Below are 12,876 nucleotides of genomic sequence, written 5' to 3'. Positions count from 1 at the left end.
TCATTATTAACAAATTGCCATCTATATGTGCCTGATATTAATACTTTTGTAACCAGTACGTCATCCACTTCAGTGGAGATTCCCGCGCAGAGTACACTTTCTGCTGAAAGAATTTGAAACCACTAGCTTTGGAAGTTCATTGTTAACTGTGGTAAGATAGCGATTTTACTTATAGATAGCGAAGATATGAATGTCATGTAATAACCACGCCTAAACTGTGAGTTTTAAAAACGGCTTACTAATCACAGAAAGTAACCTTTAACATGACAGGTTAAAGCAGATGTTCTGTAATTGTAATTCTACCCATTTACCAAGAGGGGAAGGGAGAATGTGGCAATTCTATAACATATTTCATAAATGTCTATTATTTATTAAGTTATGTTGTTTTTGCAGTTTTACACCTATTTATATTTCCATTGTATTTTTTTGTTGGTTTGTTTCTTTACAATTCTACACATGTATACATTGTTAATATTTCCTGAGGAATCACTAAGGTTCCCCTGGACGTTAGGTCTACTGACTGTGTTCTGCACAACCATTAAGTCTTCTGGCATGACTGTGTCAAGTTTAGCTAGATGTTAAGACTAACTATTAAAAGAGAAAAACAATTGATGCACAATCCAATACATCATAGCCCCTGACGTATTTCACAATTCCACCTTTCAGTAAGTAATGAACCTGGCTGAAGTAAGCAAATATAAACATTAAAACAAATGTGGAATCGGGGCCCTTTAGTGGGCTGGGGAGTGCTTATGTCTATTATGCATGGAGCTGCCGCTGAATTAATTTTTTTCATAATTTTCAGCGATTTAGTAATATTTTGTGATTATTAACACACCAGGTGGATTTGCATAAATGAATTAACATAATAAGATGAAGAGGTTTGCAATCCCCCACAAAATCCTCTCCTCAGGGTATCTCTAAAAATGTCAGCTGCACTGTCTACACTGCCTTAATAATTATGCATTAATATTGTCGCCTTATTCCACCAGTGCAGGTTTGAGCTTTGGCTGTGCTGCTGGCTGACTGGGAGGTATAGCCTCACACGAGGAGGGGGGAGGTATAGCCTCACACGAGGAGGGGGGAGGTATAGCCTCACACGAGGAGGGGGGTGGTATAGCCTCACACGAGGAGGGGGGTGGTATAGCCTCACACGAGGAGGGGGGTGGTATAGCCTCACACGAGGAGGGGGGTGGTATCGCCTCACACGAGGAGGGGGGTGGTATAGCCTCACACGAGGAGGGGGGTGGTATAGCCTCACACGAGGAGGGGGGTGGTATAGCCTCACACGAGGAGGGGGGTGGTATAGCCTCACACGAGGAGGGGGGTGGTATAGCCTCACACGAGGAGGGGGGTGGTATAGCCTCACACGAGGAGGGGGGTGGTATAGCCTCACACGAGGAGGGGGGAAGTTACGTCAGCAGGGATTTCCTGGTGTCATTCCACTTAAAGCGACTCCCTTCAGCAGCTTTTGGGTCTGAAAAACAGACTCTGGTCACGGGGGTTGGCCTGCCCTCATACAAAATGACCAACATGATTTTAGTGTTAAATCCACAACTAAACATTGGCGTTCCTATACGCAACATTCCACACAGAGAATGTTCAATTCTTACACTGAGACCATTTCAGCCATTACCCGACTATGTTTGACAAGTCATTACAAACAATTTCTCTGTCATAAAAACAATCAAACAAGCAAAACCGTGAAATATATGGCTAAAAAAGCCATTGAACCACTAAGCCAATAACCTTGCAGTCTTTCTGGTACTTGCTCCACATGTCTTTGCTCAGACCACCAGACGCCTCACAGGGTTTGTCAGGGGGGACGATGTTGTGGTTGACCAATGCTGACAGGTGTGTCCGCACTGTGGACAGGTGTCGACAGTATGCCAGCCCTGGGGGGCATAAAGAGGGAGGAGAACAGAGACCGGGCATGTAAATAGAGAGGAGTAAGAAGTTGAGAATTGTGTTTTGAAAACTAGTGTCTCTTTTATATTTTCCTTTCAATTTGTGTCCCATCAACCCCTTAATAGCTAGATGAGGGAGTTCCTTACTAGTCTGACATTGGAATTTTAACAGCGAGTGAGCAGACTCACATCCGTAGAAGGCTCGGGAGACAATCTGCCTCTTCATATTCTGACACAGCATCTTCAGAGGGATACTGGAACACAACGCAAATATCCACACGTACAGCATCTTACAAAGGTGAGTAAAACAGTGAGTGTACAGCTTGTATAACAATGTACATTTTCTGTCCCCTCAAAATAACACAACACACAGCCACTAATGTCTAAACCGCTGTCAACAAAAGTGAGTACACCCCAAAGTGAAAATGTCCAAATTGGGCCCAAAGTGTCAATACTTTGTGTGGCCACCATCATTTTCCAGTACTGCCTTAACCCTCTTGGGCATGGAGTTCACCAGAGCTTCACAGGTTGCCACTGGAGTCCTCTTCCACTCCTCCATGACGACATCACAGAGCTGGTGGATGTTAGAGACCTTGCGCTCCTCCACCTTATGTTTGAGGATACCCCACAGATACTCAATAGGGTTTAGGTCTGGAGAAATGCTTGGTCAGTCCATCACCTTTACCCTCAGCTTCTTTAGCAAGGCAGTGGTCGTCTTGGAGGTGTGTTTGGGGTTATTATCATGTTGGAATACTGCCCTGCGGCCCAGTCTCCGAAGGGAGGGGATCATGCTCTGCTTCAGTATGTCACAGTACATGTTGGCATTCATGGTTCCCTCAATGAACTGTAGCTAAATAAGTTTAGGTTGGTCTCATCAGACCACAGGACATGGTTCCAGTAATCCATGTCCTTAATCTGCTTGATTTCAGCAAACTGTTTGCAGGCTTTCATGTGCATCATCTTTAGAAGAGCCTTTCTTCTAGGACGACAGCCATACAGGCCAAGTTGATGCAGTGTGCAGCGTATGGTCTGAGCACTGACAGACTGACCCCACACCACTTCAACCTCTGCAGCAATGCTGGCAGCACTCATACATCTATTTCCCAATGACAACCTCTGGATATGACGCTGAGCACGTGCAATCAACCTCTTTGGTCGACCATGGCGAGGCCTGTTCTGAGTGGAACCTGTCCTGTTAAACCGCTGTATGGTCTTGGCCACTGTGCTGCAGCTCAGTTTCAGGGTCTTGGCAATCTTCTTATAGCCTAGGCCATCTTTATGTAGAGCAACAATTCTTTTTTTCAGATCCTCAGAGAATTCTTTGCCATGAGGTGCCATGTTGAACTTCCAGTGACCAGTATGAGGGAGTGTGAGAGCGATGACACCAAATTTAACACACCTGCTCCCCATTCACACCTGAGACCTTGTAACACTAACGAGTAACATGACACCAGTAAGGGAAAATGGCTAACTTTTGTTGCCAGCGGTTTAGGCATTATACAAGCTGTACACTCAATACTTTACATTGTAGCAAAGTGTCATTTCTTCAGTGTTGTCACATGAAAAGATATACTCAAATATTTACAAAAATATGAGGGGTGTACTCACTTTTGAGAGGTACTGCAGTTAGATTCATAAATACTGTGTGTTATGGTTTCATTGGTCTTTAATTAGTTCCCGTTCATTCAGAAGTGTTCTCACCGGTCGTGAATACAGGTGCAGCCCGCTGGGTAATCCAAGGAGACATTAATGTCCCCTGTGGAGCAAGACTGACATGACGACACAATACAGGTGCATTCCGCCGCCTGCTGCCATGACGATGGGCTGCTTCCTGTATAAGCACCCTGTATATCCATCATCTCCCCGTGATCTGAAGGAGGGATGTGGAAAGAGAGGAGAAAGAGAAGGATGGATGGATGGATGGAGGAGGGGGTGGATTTGAAAAGGGAGTGAGTGAGTGAAGGATGGGTGGATGGACAGGGGGTTGAAAAGAGAAGGGAAGAAAAGGAGAGAGGCATGGAATAAGAGATGAAAAGGTAGACAGAGAAGGGTGAAATGGGGATGGAAAGAGAAGAATGAAAAGACAAAAATGGCAAGAGAAGGGTGGTGAGAGGATGAAGAGAGATTGGGAAGAGATAGGGATGAAGAGATAGGGATGAAGAGATAGGGATGAAGAGATAGGGATGAAGAGATAGGTATGAAGAGATAGGGATGAAGAGATAGGGATGAAGAGATAGATAGGGAAGTGATAGGGATGAAGAGATAGATAGGGAAGAGATAGGGATGAAGAGATAGGGATGAAGAGATAGATAGGGAAGAGATAGGGATGAAGAGATAGATAGGGATGAAGAGATAGGGATGAAAAGAAAAGATAGAGATGAAGAGATAGATAGGGAAGAGATAGGGATGAAGAGATAGATAGGGGAAGGGAAGGAAAAGGAAAGAAAAAGGTGGGAGATGAATATAGAGGAGAGATAGATCTTACGGTGCTCTGAGACTAAAGACACATGAAACCCACCTGCTAAGTCATCCATGAAGTCTCATCAGTTCAGTTACTGCATAAAATATCAGTGTTCTCCTGAGACCTCTAGTCTGGCTAATAACAGTCCTCATGTATTTAAATATTTATTTTATTGGCCATTTATCTTCTTCCCCAGAGTCAGATGGCTAAGTGGATACTAGATGTGGTTTCTCAAAGCACTGCTAACTAGAATTACAGGAATTAGAGCAAACTTTAGATCGTAATTTTCAACTGCAAGCAGAGACATAAAATGTTATCCATACAGTATGTACAGTAGCTCCTCTGACTCTGGAGAAATTGAGAAATTGACTCTTTTTCAAAGTCTTCTACTATCCCTTTCAGAGAGAAACACTAATTTTAACATTAGCAATACAGGCCCTTCAGCTCAACCGTGAGATAATTTAAGGCACAGAGAGATTTCTCTTTTTATCAATTTCACATGTGTTTTTATAAAACAAATGGCCTTTTCAAATAGTATTTTTTATGTTTTGTACATTGCTTGCATATACGCATGATGCATACATTTACATTATTTATGTGGCTATCCAAGATTTAGACAGACAACATAAAAATACATCATATAGAGAAAAATAAACTAAAAGTTGGAGTTGAAGAAGAATACATTTTGGAAGGCGAGTTTTGGAAGCAAGGAAGGGAGCAGACACCATGCTGGGAGATTAGGCCAGGCAGAGAGAATGGTGGGAAGACGTGCTTGGAAAGCCCATTTTGAGAGGAGGGCCGGAAACAATGTTCGGCTTCACAAATGACTAATGAAAAAAGGGGGGAAAGGAGAAAGGGAGAAGAGCAGAACAGGGCAGATAAAGACAAGTCAAAGGGCAAATCAGGCCATGCAGGAAGCATAGAGTCAGAACCAGACGACAGAAAAGCCAAACGCTGAACAGAGAAAAAATTAAATAAAACGGACACCAATTGAGAGTATACCAAATAAATATCAAGATAGAACCATTATAAACGTCAACATCAAAGAAATGCTCTTCACCTTAATTCTTCAGGGTGAAGCTGAGGACCTGTTATAAATATGAGAATCTTCTCTTTGGTTGAACCCCCCCCCCAAAAAATCTAAACAATAAAGAATAACCAAACATAAAACGCTGCTGGAAACAGAGACCAGCATTGGACTCCCCATATAAACGTTCATTATTTGGGCTATGCGAGCTTAAAATTCAACAGGAATTTATTTTAGGTTCTGGAGTTATGCACCAAACATAACAATATTGTAACAAGTAGGAACCAAAGTGTGAAAGGGTAGGAACCCAAGATTTGTCCTTCCAAGTCTCTACTACTGCGGAACCCCACAGGACCTAGCCATCACAATGAAAGGGACGAGGGAACGACGGGGGTTAGTGAAGAATTGCAGTGAACAGCATTGCAGAAGAAATGACTGTACCAACAAAGAAGGGACCAAAACAAACGCAAAAAATTGTAAGAAAAAAGAACTCATAAACAGAAAGAGAGATACAGACAGAGGATATTTGGTTACAAAAATTAGAAAAAACAATAAGCTTTCTTTCTAACAATATCAAGCTGGTTGCTGCGTCTCTCGCATGCAAGTCGTCAGGCATGTTGCAGTGAACGTAAATGAAGAGAACAGAGCCGGAACAGAAATGTAACTGAAAAAAAGATTTTAGTCAGCCAAATCAAAGAGTGCAAAAAGAGCTGAGCATTACATTCCCCACCAGATCCCAAGCCCAACAGTGCTTTGAGAGGATGGGAGAGGACCATGATACTGCACCAATTCTTGGTATTTTTTTGGTCAAATATAATTATGAAATGTTATATCCACTTTCATTCAAGCAAATGTTTACCACATTCTTGCCGGTATGCACATAACCATTGCTGTAGACAGAATTCTAAGAGGTGTGGAAGCTTTTAGTGCTAGCTAACAATAGATTTGAAAATTTTAGTCATTTAGAAGACGCATTTATGTAGAGTGACATATAATTAGCGTTGTTATTGCCAGCTGCCTCCTGCCTGTGGTTGCCAAGACACCTACAGAAACCTGTAAAAATTACAATCTACTACTGACTGATGTCCGTAACAGGCGCGCTTAGGGCAAGAATGTCTACAACATTAAGATTGATGAAACAAGCAAATAAATAGGTTTATTTTGGATGTAGTTAACTAGTGAGTGTGGATTAGCAGCTACAGTTAATGTAAACAAACAGCTTGACTGGAATGCCCATTCATGCATTATCATTAATGAGCAGTGCAGTGTTAAGTGTATATTAATTAACTTTTGTAGTAAGCTAAGCTTTTGGCTAGTAGAATTTATCTTCTGGCTAACAGCTTTGGTGTTCCCTTCAATAGCTTTTTGGAAGAAAACAATGAATATACACTAATCTAGTAACGGGTAGGATCCTCTTTTTGCCTTCAGAGCAGTCTGATGTTTTCGGATTCAGTAAGGTGCATTCCAAAGAGATTTTGGTTCATTTTGACTTGATAGCATCAAGCTGACCATGCGGATGTTTCAGCCATACAATTTTGCTGCAAACCTCCCATTCCACCTTATCCATTAGGTTGAGAGCCGTCGTGATCTTCTGACTGGTTATTGTATTGCCTTTCTGTGCTGGCCCATTCTGCTTTGACCTCTCTTATTAAGGTGTCTTATTAAGGTGTTTTTCCCTACAATCTCCGCTCACTGGATGTTTTATGTTTATCGAATCATTCTCTGTTAATTCTAGAATGTAGTGCTTGAAAATATTGTGAGGTCTGCTGTTTCTGAGATACTGGAACCAACTAGCATGGCACCAACCGCCATACATTATTAAATTTTACCAATTTGGCATTCTCTAAACCTCAGCAAATTACAATTTGTGCATAGATTTTAAGAAGCTAGATGAAACATCCGCACAACTCAGTAGTTAACTCTGGTCAGTTATCATAAAAAAAAAACAACACAAATAATGAACATAATAAAAATAGCAAGCGCTAGTTCACTTAGGCAAATAGGGGGTGGCTGGAGAGTTATATTTGGTACTCTTTGAAAAGGCAGGGATACAGTTGTTTTCTGAAAATAGGCAGTGCCATTGCTGCCCTAGCATAACACAGGCCAACAACACCTGCAAAGGTGCTTGCTTGCCTTGTGTATTTACCTAATACTGTATTTCTATCTAAAACTTCACTTTATTCTCCAGATTATCATGGTTATGACAAATGTTATGATCGCACATTCGTCAATAGAGATTAATTGTAATATATAAAGAATCATAAATGATAAAATAGGTGCTCACATACACTCACCTAAAGGATTATTAGGAACACCTGTTCAATTTCTCATTAATGGAATTATCTAATCAACCAACCACATGGCAGTTGCTTCAATGCATTTAGGGGTGTGGTCCTGGTCAAGACAATCTCCTGAACTCTAAACTGAATGTCAGAATGGGAAAGAAATGGGATTTAAGCAATTTTTGAGCGTGGCATGGTTGTTGGTGCCAGACAGGCCGGACTGAGTATTTCACAATCTGCTCAGTTACTGGGATTTTCAAGCACAACCATTTCTAGGGTTTACAAAGAATGGTGTGAAAAGGGAAAAACATCCAGTATGCGGCAGTCCTGTGGGCGAAAATGCCTTGTTGATGCTAGAGGTCAGAGGAGAATGGGCCGACTGATTCAAGCTGATAGAAGAGCAACTTTGACTGAAATAACCACTCGTTACAACCGAGGTATGCAGCAAAGCATTTGTGAAGCCACAACACACACAACCTTGAGGCGGATGGGCTACAACAGCAGAAGACCCCACCGGGTACCACTCATCTCCACTACAAATAGGAAAAAGAGGCTACAATTTGCACGAGCTCACCAAAATTGGACAGTTGAAGACTGGAAGAATGTTGCCTGGTCTGATGAGTCTCGATTTCTGTTGAGACATTCAGATGGTAGAGTCAGAATTTGGCGTAAACAGAATGAGAACATGGATCCATCATGCCTTGTTACCACTGTGCAGGCTGGTGGTGGTGGTGTAATGGTGTGGGGGATGTTTTCTTGGCACACTTTAGGCCCCTTAGTGCCAATTGGGCATCGTTTAAATGCCTTCGGCCTACCTGAGCATTGTTTCTGACCATGTCCATCCCTTTATGACCACCATGTACCCATCCTCTGATGACTACTTCCAGCAGGATAATGCACCATGTCACAAAGCTCAAATAATTTCAAATTGGTTTCTTGAACATGACAATGAGTTCACTGTACTGAAATGGCCCCCACAGTCACCAGATCTCAACCCAATAGAGCATCTTTGGGATGTGGTGGAACGGGAGCTTCGTGCCCTGGATGTGCATCCCACAAATCTGCATCAACTGCAAGATGCTATCCTATCAATATGGGCCAACATTTCTAAAGAATGCTCTCAGCACCTTGTTGAATCAATGCCACGTAGAATTAAAGCAGTTCCGAAGGTGAAAGATTGATGAAACAAGCAAATAAATAGGTTTATTTTGGATGTAGTTAACTATTGAGTGTGGATTAGCAGCTACAGTTAATGTAAACAAACAGCTTGACTGGAATGCCCTATCAATATGGGCCAACATTTCTAAAGAATGCTCTCAGCACCTTGTTGAATCAATGCCACGTAGAATTAAAGCAGTTCCGAAGGTGAAAGGGGGTCAAACACAGTATTAGTATGGTGTTCCTAATAATCCTTTAGGTGAGTGTACAATGTAATTTAAGTGCACTCAATATAACGGTTCAGGTCCTACCACCCAATGCCATCACTCACTGTCTGTCAGTAAACTCTTGTAATGACAGATTATGAAGCCAGTAACTGGAGAATGGCTGTGATCAGGTCCTGTCCAAACTCAAAAGGAATGGTAAAAAAATCTGGACATATAGTGGGGAGAACAATTATTTGATACACTGCCAATTTTGCAGGTTTTCTTACTTACAAAGCATGTAAAGGTCTGTAATTTTTTATCATAGGTACACTTCAAATGTGAGAGACGGAATCAAAAAAATAATCCAGAAAATCACATTGTATGATTTTTAAATAATTAATTTGCATTTTATTGCATGACATAAGTATTTGATCACCTACCAACCAGTAAGAATTCCGGCTCTCACAGACATGTTAGTTTTTCTTTAAGAAGCCCTCCTGTTCTCCACTCATTACTTGTATTAACTGCATCTGTTTGCATTCTGGGGCTCCATGAAAGATCTAACCTCGTGGGGCATCAATGATCATGAGGAAGGTGAGGGATCAGCCCAGAACTACACGGCAGGACCTGGTCAATGACCTGAAGAGAGCTGGGACCACAGTCTCAAAGAAAACCATTAGTAACACAATACGCCGTCATGGATTAAAATCCTGCAGCGCACGCAAGGTCCCCCTGCTCAAGCCAGCGCATGTCCAGGCCCGTCTGAAGTTTGCCAATGACCATCTGGATGATCCAGAGGAGGAATGGGAGAAGGTCATGTGGTCTGATGAGACAAAAATAAAGCTTTTTGGTCTAAACTCCACTCGCCGTGTTTGGAGGAAGAAGAAGGATGAGTACAACCACAAGAACACCATCCCAACCATGAAGCATGGAGGTGGAAACATCATTCTTTGGGGAAGCTCTTCTGCAAAGGGGACAGGACAACTGCACCGTATTGAGGGGAGGATGGATGGGGCCATGTATTGTGAGATCTTGGCCAACAACCTCCTTCCCTCAGCATGACAACGACCCGAAACACACAGCCAGGGCAACTAAGGAGTGGCTCCATAAGAAGTATCTCAAGGTCCTGGAGTGGCCTAGCTGGTCTCCAGACCTGAACCCAGTAGAAAATCTTTGGAGGGAGCTGAATGTGCGTATTGCCCAGCGACAGCCCCGAAACCTGAAGGATCTGGAGAAGGTCTGTATGGCAGTGTGGGCCAAAATCCCGGCTGCAGTGTGTGCAAACCTGGTCAAGAACTACAGGAAACATATGATCTCTGTAATGGAAAAATAAAGGTTTCTGTACCAAATATTAAGTTCTGCTTTTCTGATGTATCAAATACTTATGTCATGCAATAAAATGCAAATGAATTACTTAAAAATCATACAATGTGATTTTCTGTATTTTTGTTTTAGATTCCGTCTCTCACAGTTGAAGAGTACCTCTATATCATCTTCTTCATCCGCTTATCCAGTATCGGAAGTGTACCTATGATAAAAATTACAGACATGCAAAATCGGCAATGTATCTCCCCACTGTACATGTGCAGAATAAATAGTTAATATAACTCCAATTGTAAAAACTTTATATAATTAAAATAGAATATGCTACTCAATGCTATCAAAGCCATGGCGCAATACAACTTGCAGACATTTTCCCCAGCCCTGGAGGGCAGCATAGGCTGAGATGAACGCACTCATGTTGACAGCAGATCAGCAGTTCCAAAACTTGCCAGAAACAGATTTTTATGGAGCTATTATCAACCCAAAAAGGCGCAACTTGTATATCACGATTTGCACTTGTAAACATCATGAGTTTCCAACTGACATATCCTGTTTTGCAGATGCAACTCTTTTTTTGCAGGTTCAACTCTTTTTACGGATAGAAATACATTTTTACAGATAAAAATAAATTTTTTCAGAGACAACTACATTTTTCAGATAAACTCCAGCTCTACATGTACAACTCCAATTCTACAGATACAACTACATTTTTAGCTATGGGCGGGGACATATGTATTAAGTAGCCAATCACAGAACACTTATCGGCCAATGTTTGGTTGATACAACTAAACCTTTTGACAATGTCTGCATGCTTTATACATTGAGTTGCAGCCTCATGATTAGCTGTTTGGCTGTATGCGTAAATGAGCTACGGATATGCATACACCGCTTACGTCAGAGTTGTGCCAGTGCATGGACTTTTTAGCAAATGTTGTCACTAACATTGTACTAGCTACTTACTTTCATTTGTTGGTTTTCAAAATGCATGTAACATACCGTTTATGGTTCACCGGGTATTAAACTACAGTATTATGTCAATTAGCTAGCCAGCTATTCAAGAATGCAGTACACAAACGGAACGCTATGTTACAGCCTCATTGGCATTCAGGTTAGTAAAAATGTCTAGATAACTACTGCTATACAATAATGTTAGTTGGCTTGGAAGTTGTTACGTAGTACTTCTTTGCTTAAATTAAGCATTTGTTATTATGAAGCTAGCTAAGCTTTCTTGCAGGAATAATTAGAAATACTTTTAGTTTAATGATTGAATGTGTTCTCCATACTGCAATACATGTATTTTTTTTTGTTTCATTTTTTTTTTGTCATTGACTGTAAACTGCACAATCACCCATGGACTCCACAAAAAAACGCCCTAATGCTATTTCTTCTATACAACCCTATCTGTTAATGAACCTTTTTAATGCACACTGTCATTAAAAACAACCCAATTGGGCGGGAAACCTCCCCATCTAGCAGCACTGTTGGAATGTCAGGAATGTCACCAATCCAGACGTAAATGCATTATTCTCAGAACAATTTCTAGGTTGGTTCATCCAAGTGAGCATTGTGCGTCAGAACCTCAAAGTCACAACACGGAACAGAGTTGCAAAACATTTTTGCCTCATCATAATACCTCCATTTATACTAAGCCAGTTTGGATGTCAGAAACAAATGCGTGAGCTTTGTTACTGTCATGTCTTTTGTTTACTTTTCTGATAAAAAATAAAACCTGGCAAAGGATTTACACCATGATCAAATTGGCAGCTGTTAGGGTTGGTATGAAAAGGCTAGACGGCCGCGGGTGAATCCTTAATGACACCTTGTTCCTCGCACAAGTGTACTACATTTAACCAGGGCCTACAGAGACTTACTACGTCCAAGATATACCAGGCATTCCCCCCAAAGCTCACTCCCTTTCTCCAGTACCGAAAATGTTGATTTCTTTTATTTATAATCAATTATTTAAATAATCAGTGTGACAGAAAATGTTATTGTTGAATGTTTGAAATTTCAAAAATAAAGTATGGACAACCACAACCTTTAAAAAGAAAAGGACAAAGATGTATCTATCAGTAAAGGGTAGTTGTTGTAGAAATGTTGTTATTCCATAGTACAATGAACTAATATTTCTTATTCTAAGTATTATCCAGTAATATAGTAAGGCCATTGTGTGTTTTTGCTCTGATCACTTGTACAGGATGTGCCTATAGCAGATAGCTATTGCTTTGGTTAAACTCCTCAGACATCTTGTCATCTTGGTAAGCCGAAGTTCGCAGAGCGGCTGGGAAGACATGTAGACTAAACATGCATAGGAGGGGGACACAGTGGGCTGTACTGAATGTATATAGACCTCTAACCGTACATAGGAGGGGGACACAGTGGGCTGTACTGAATGTATATAGACCTCTAACCATGCATAGGAGGGGGACACAGTGGGCTGTACTGAATGTATATAGACCTCTAACCATGCATAGGAGGGGGACACAGTGGGCTGTACTGAATGTATATAGAC

At 41.4% G+C, this 12,876-nt stretch overlaps 1 protein-coding gene across 2 annotated transcripts in view; it reads right to left on the bottom strand.

The window, feature by feature from the left end:
• Positions 1–12,876, bottom strand: part of sgsm2 (small G protein signaling modulator 2) — a 119,251-nt gene that overhangs the window by 13,497 nt on the left and 92,878 nt on the right. For both annotated transcript variants that reach the window (XM_020050664.3, XM_020050669.3), the window contains 3 exons: positions 3,609–3,777; positions 2,097–2,161; positions 1,750–1,895 (listed from right to left, as the gene is read on the bottom strand). In XM_020050664.3, coding sequence (XP_019906223.2) covers positions 1,750–1,895; positions 2,097–2,161; positions 3,609–3,777 — 380 coding nt within the window. The remainder of the gene's footprint in view (positions 1–1,749; positions 1,896–2,096; positions 2,162–3,608; positions 3,778–12,876) is intronic.

This window comes from Esox lucius, chromosome 1 (genome assembly GCF_011004845.1).
Source record: "Esox lucius isolate fEsoLuc1 chromosome 1, fEsoLuc1.pri, whole genome shotgun sequence".
In the NCBI taxonomy this organism is placed as follows: Eukaryota; Metazoa; Chordata; class Actinopteri; order Esociformes; family Esocidae; genus Esox; species Esox lucius.
Note: the sequence above shows the minus strand (reverse complement) of the source record. Positions and strands in the feature narration are given on the sequence as shown.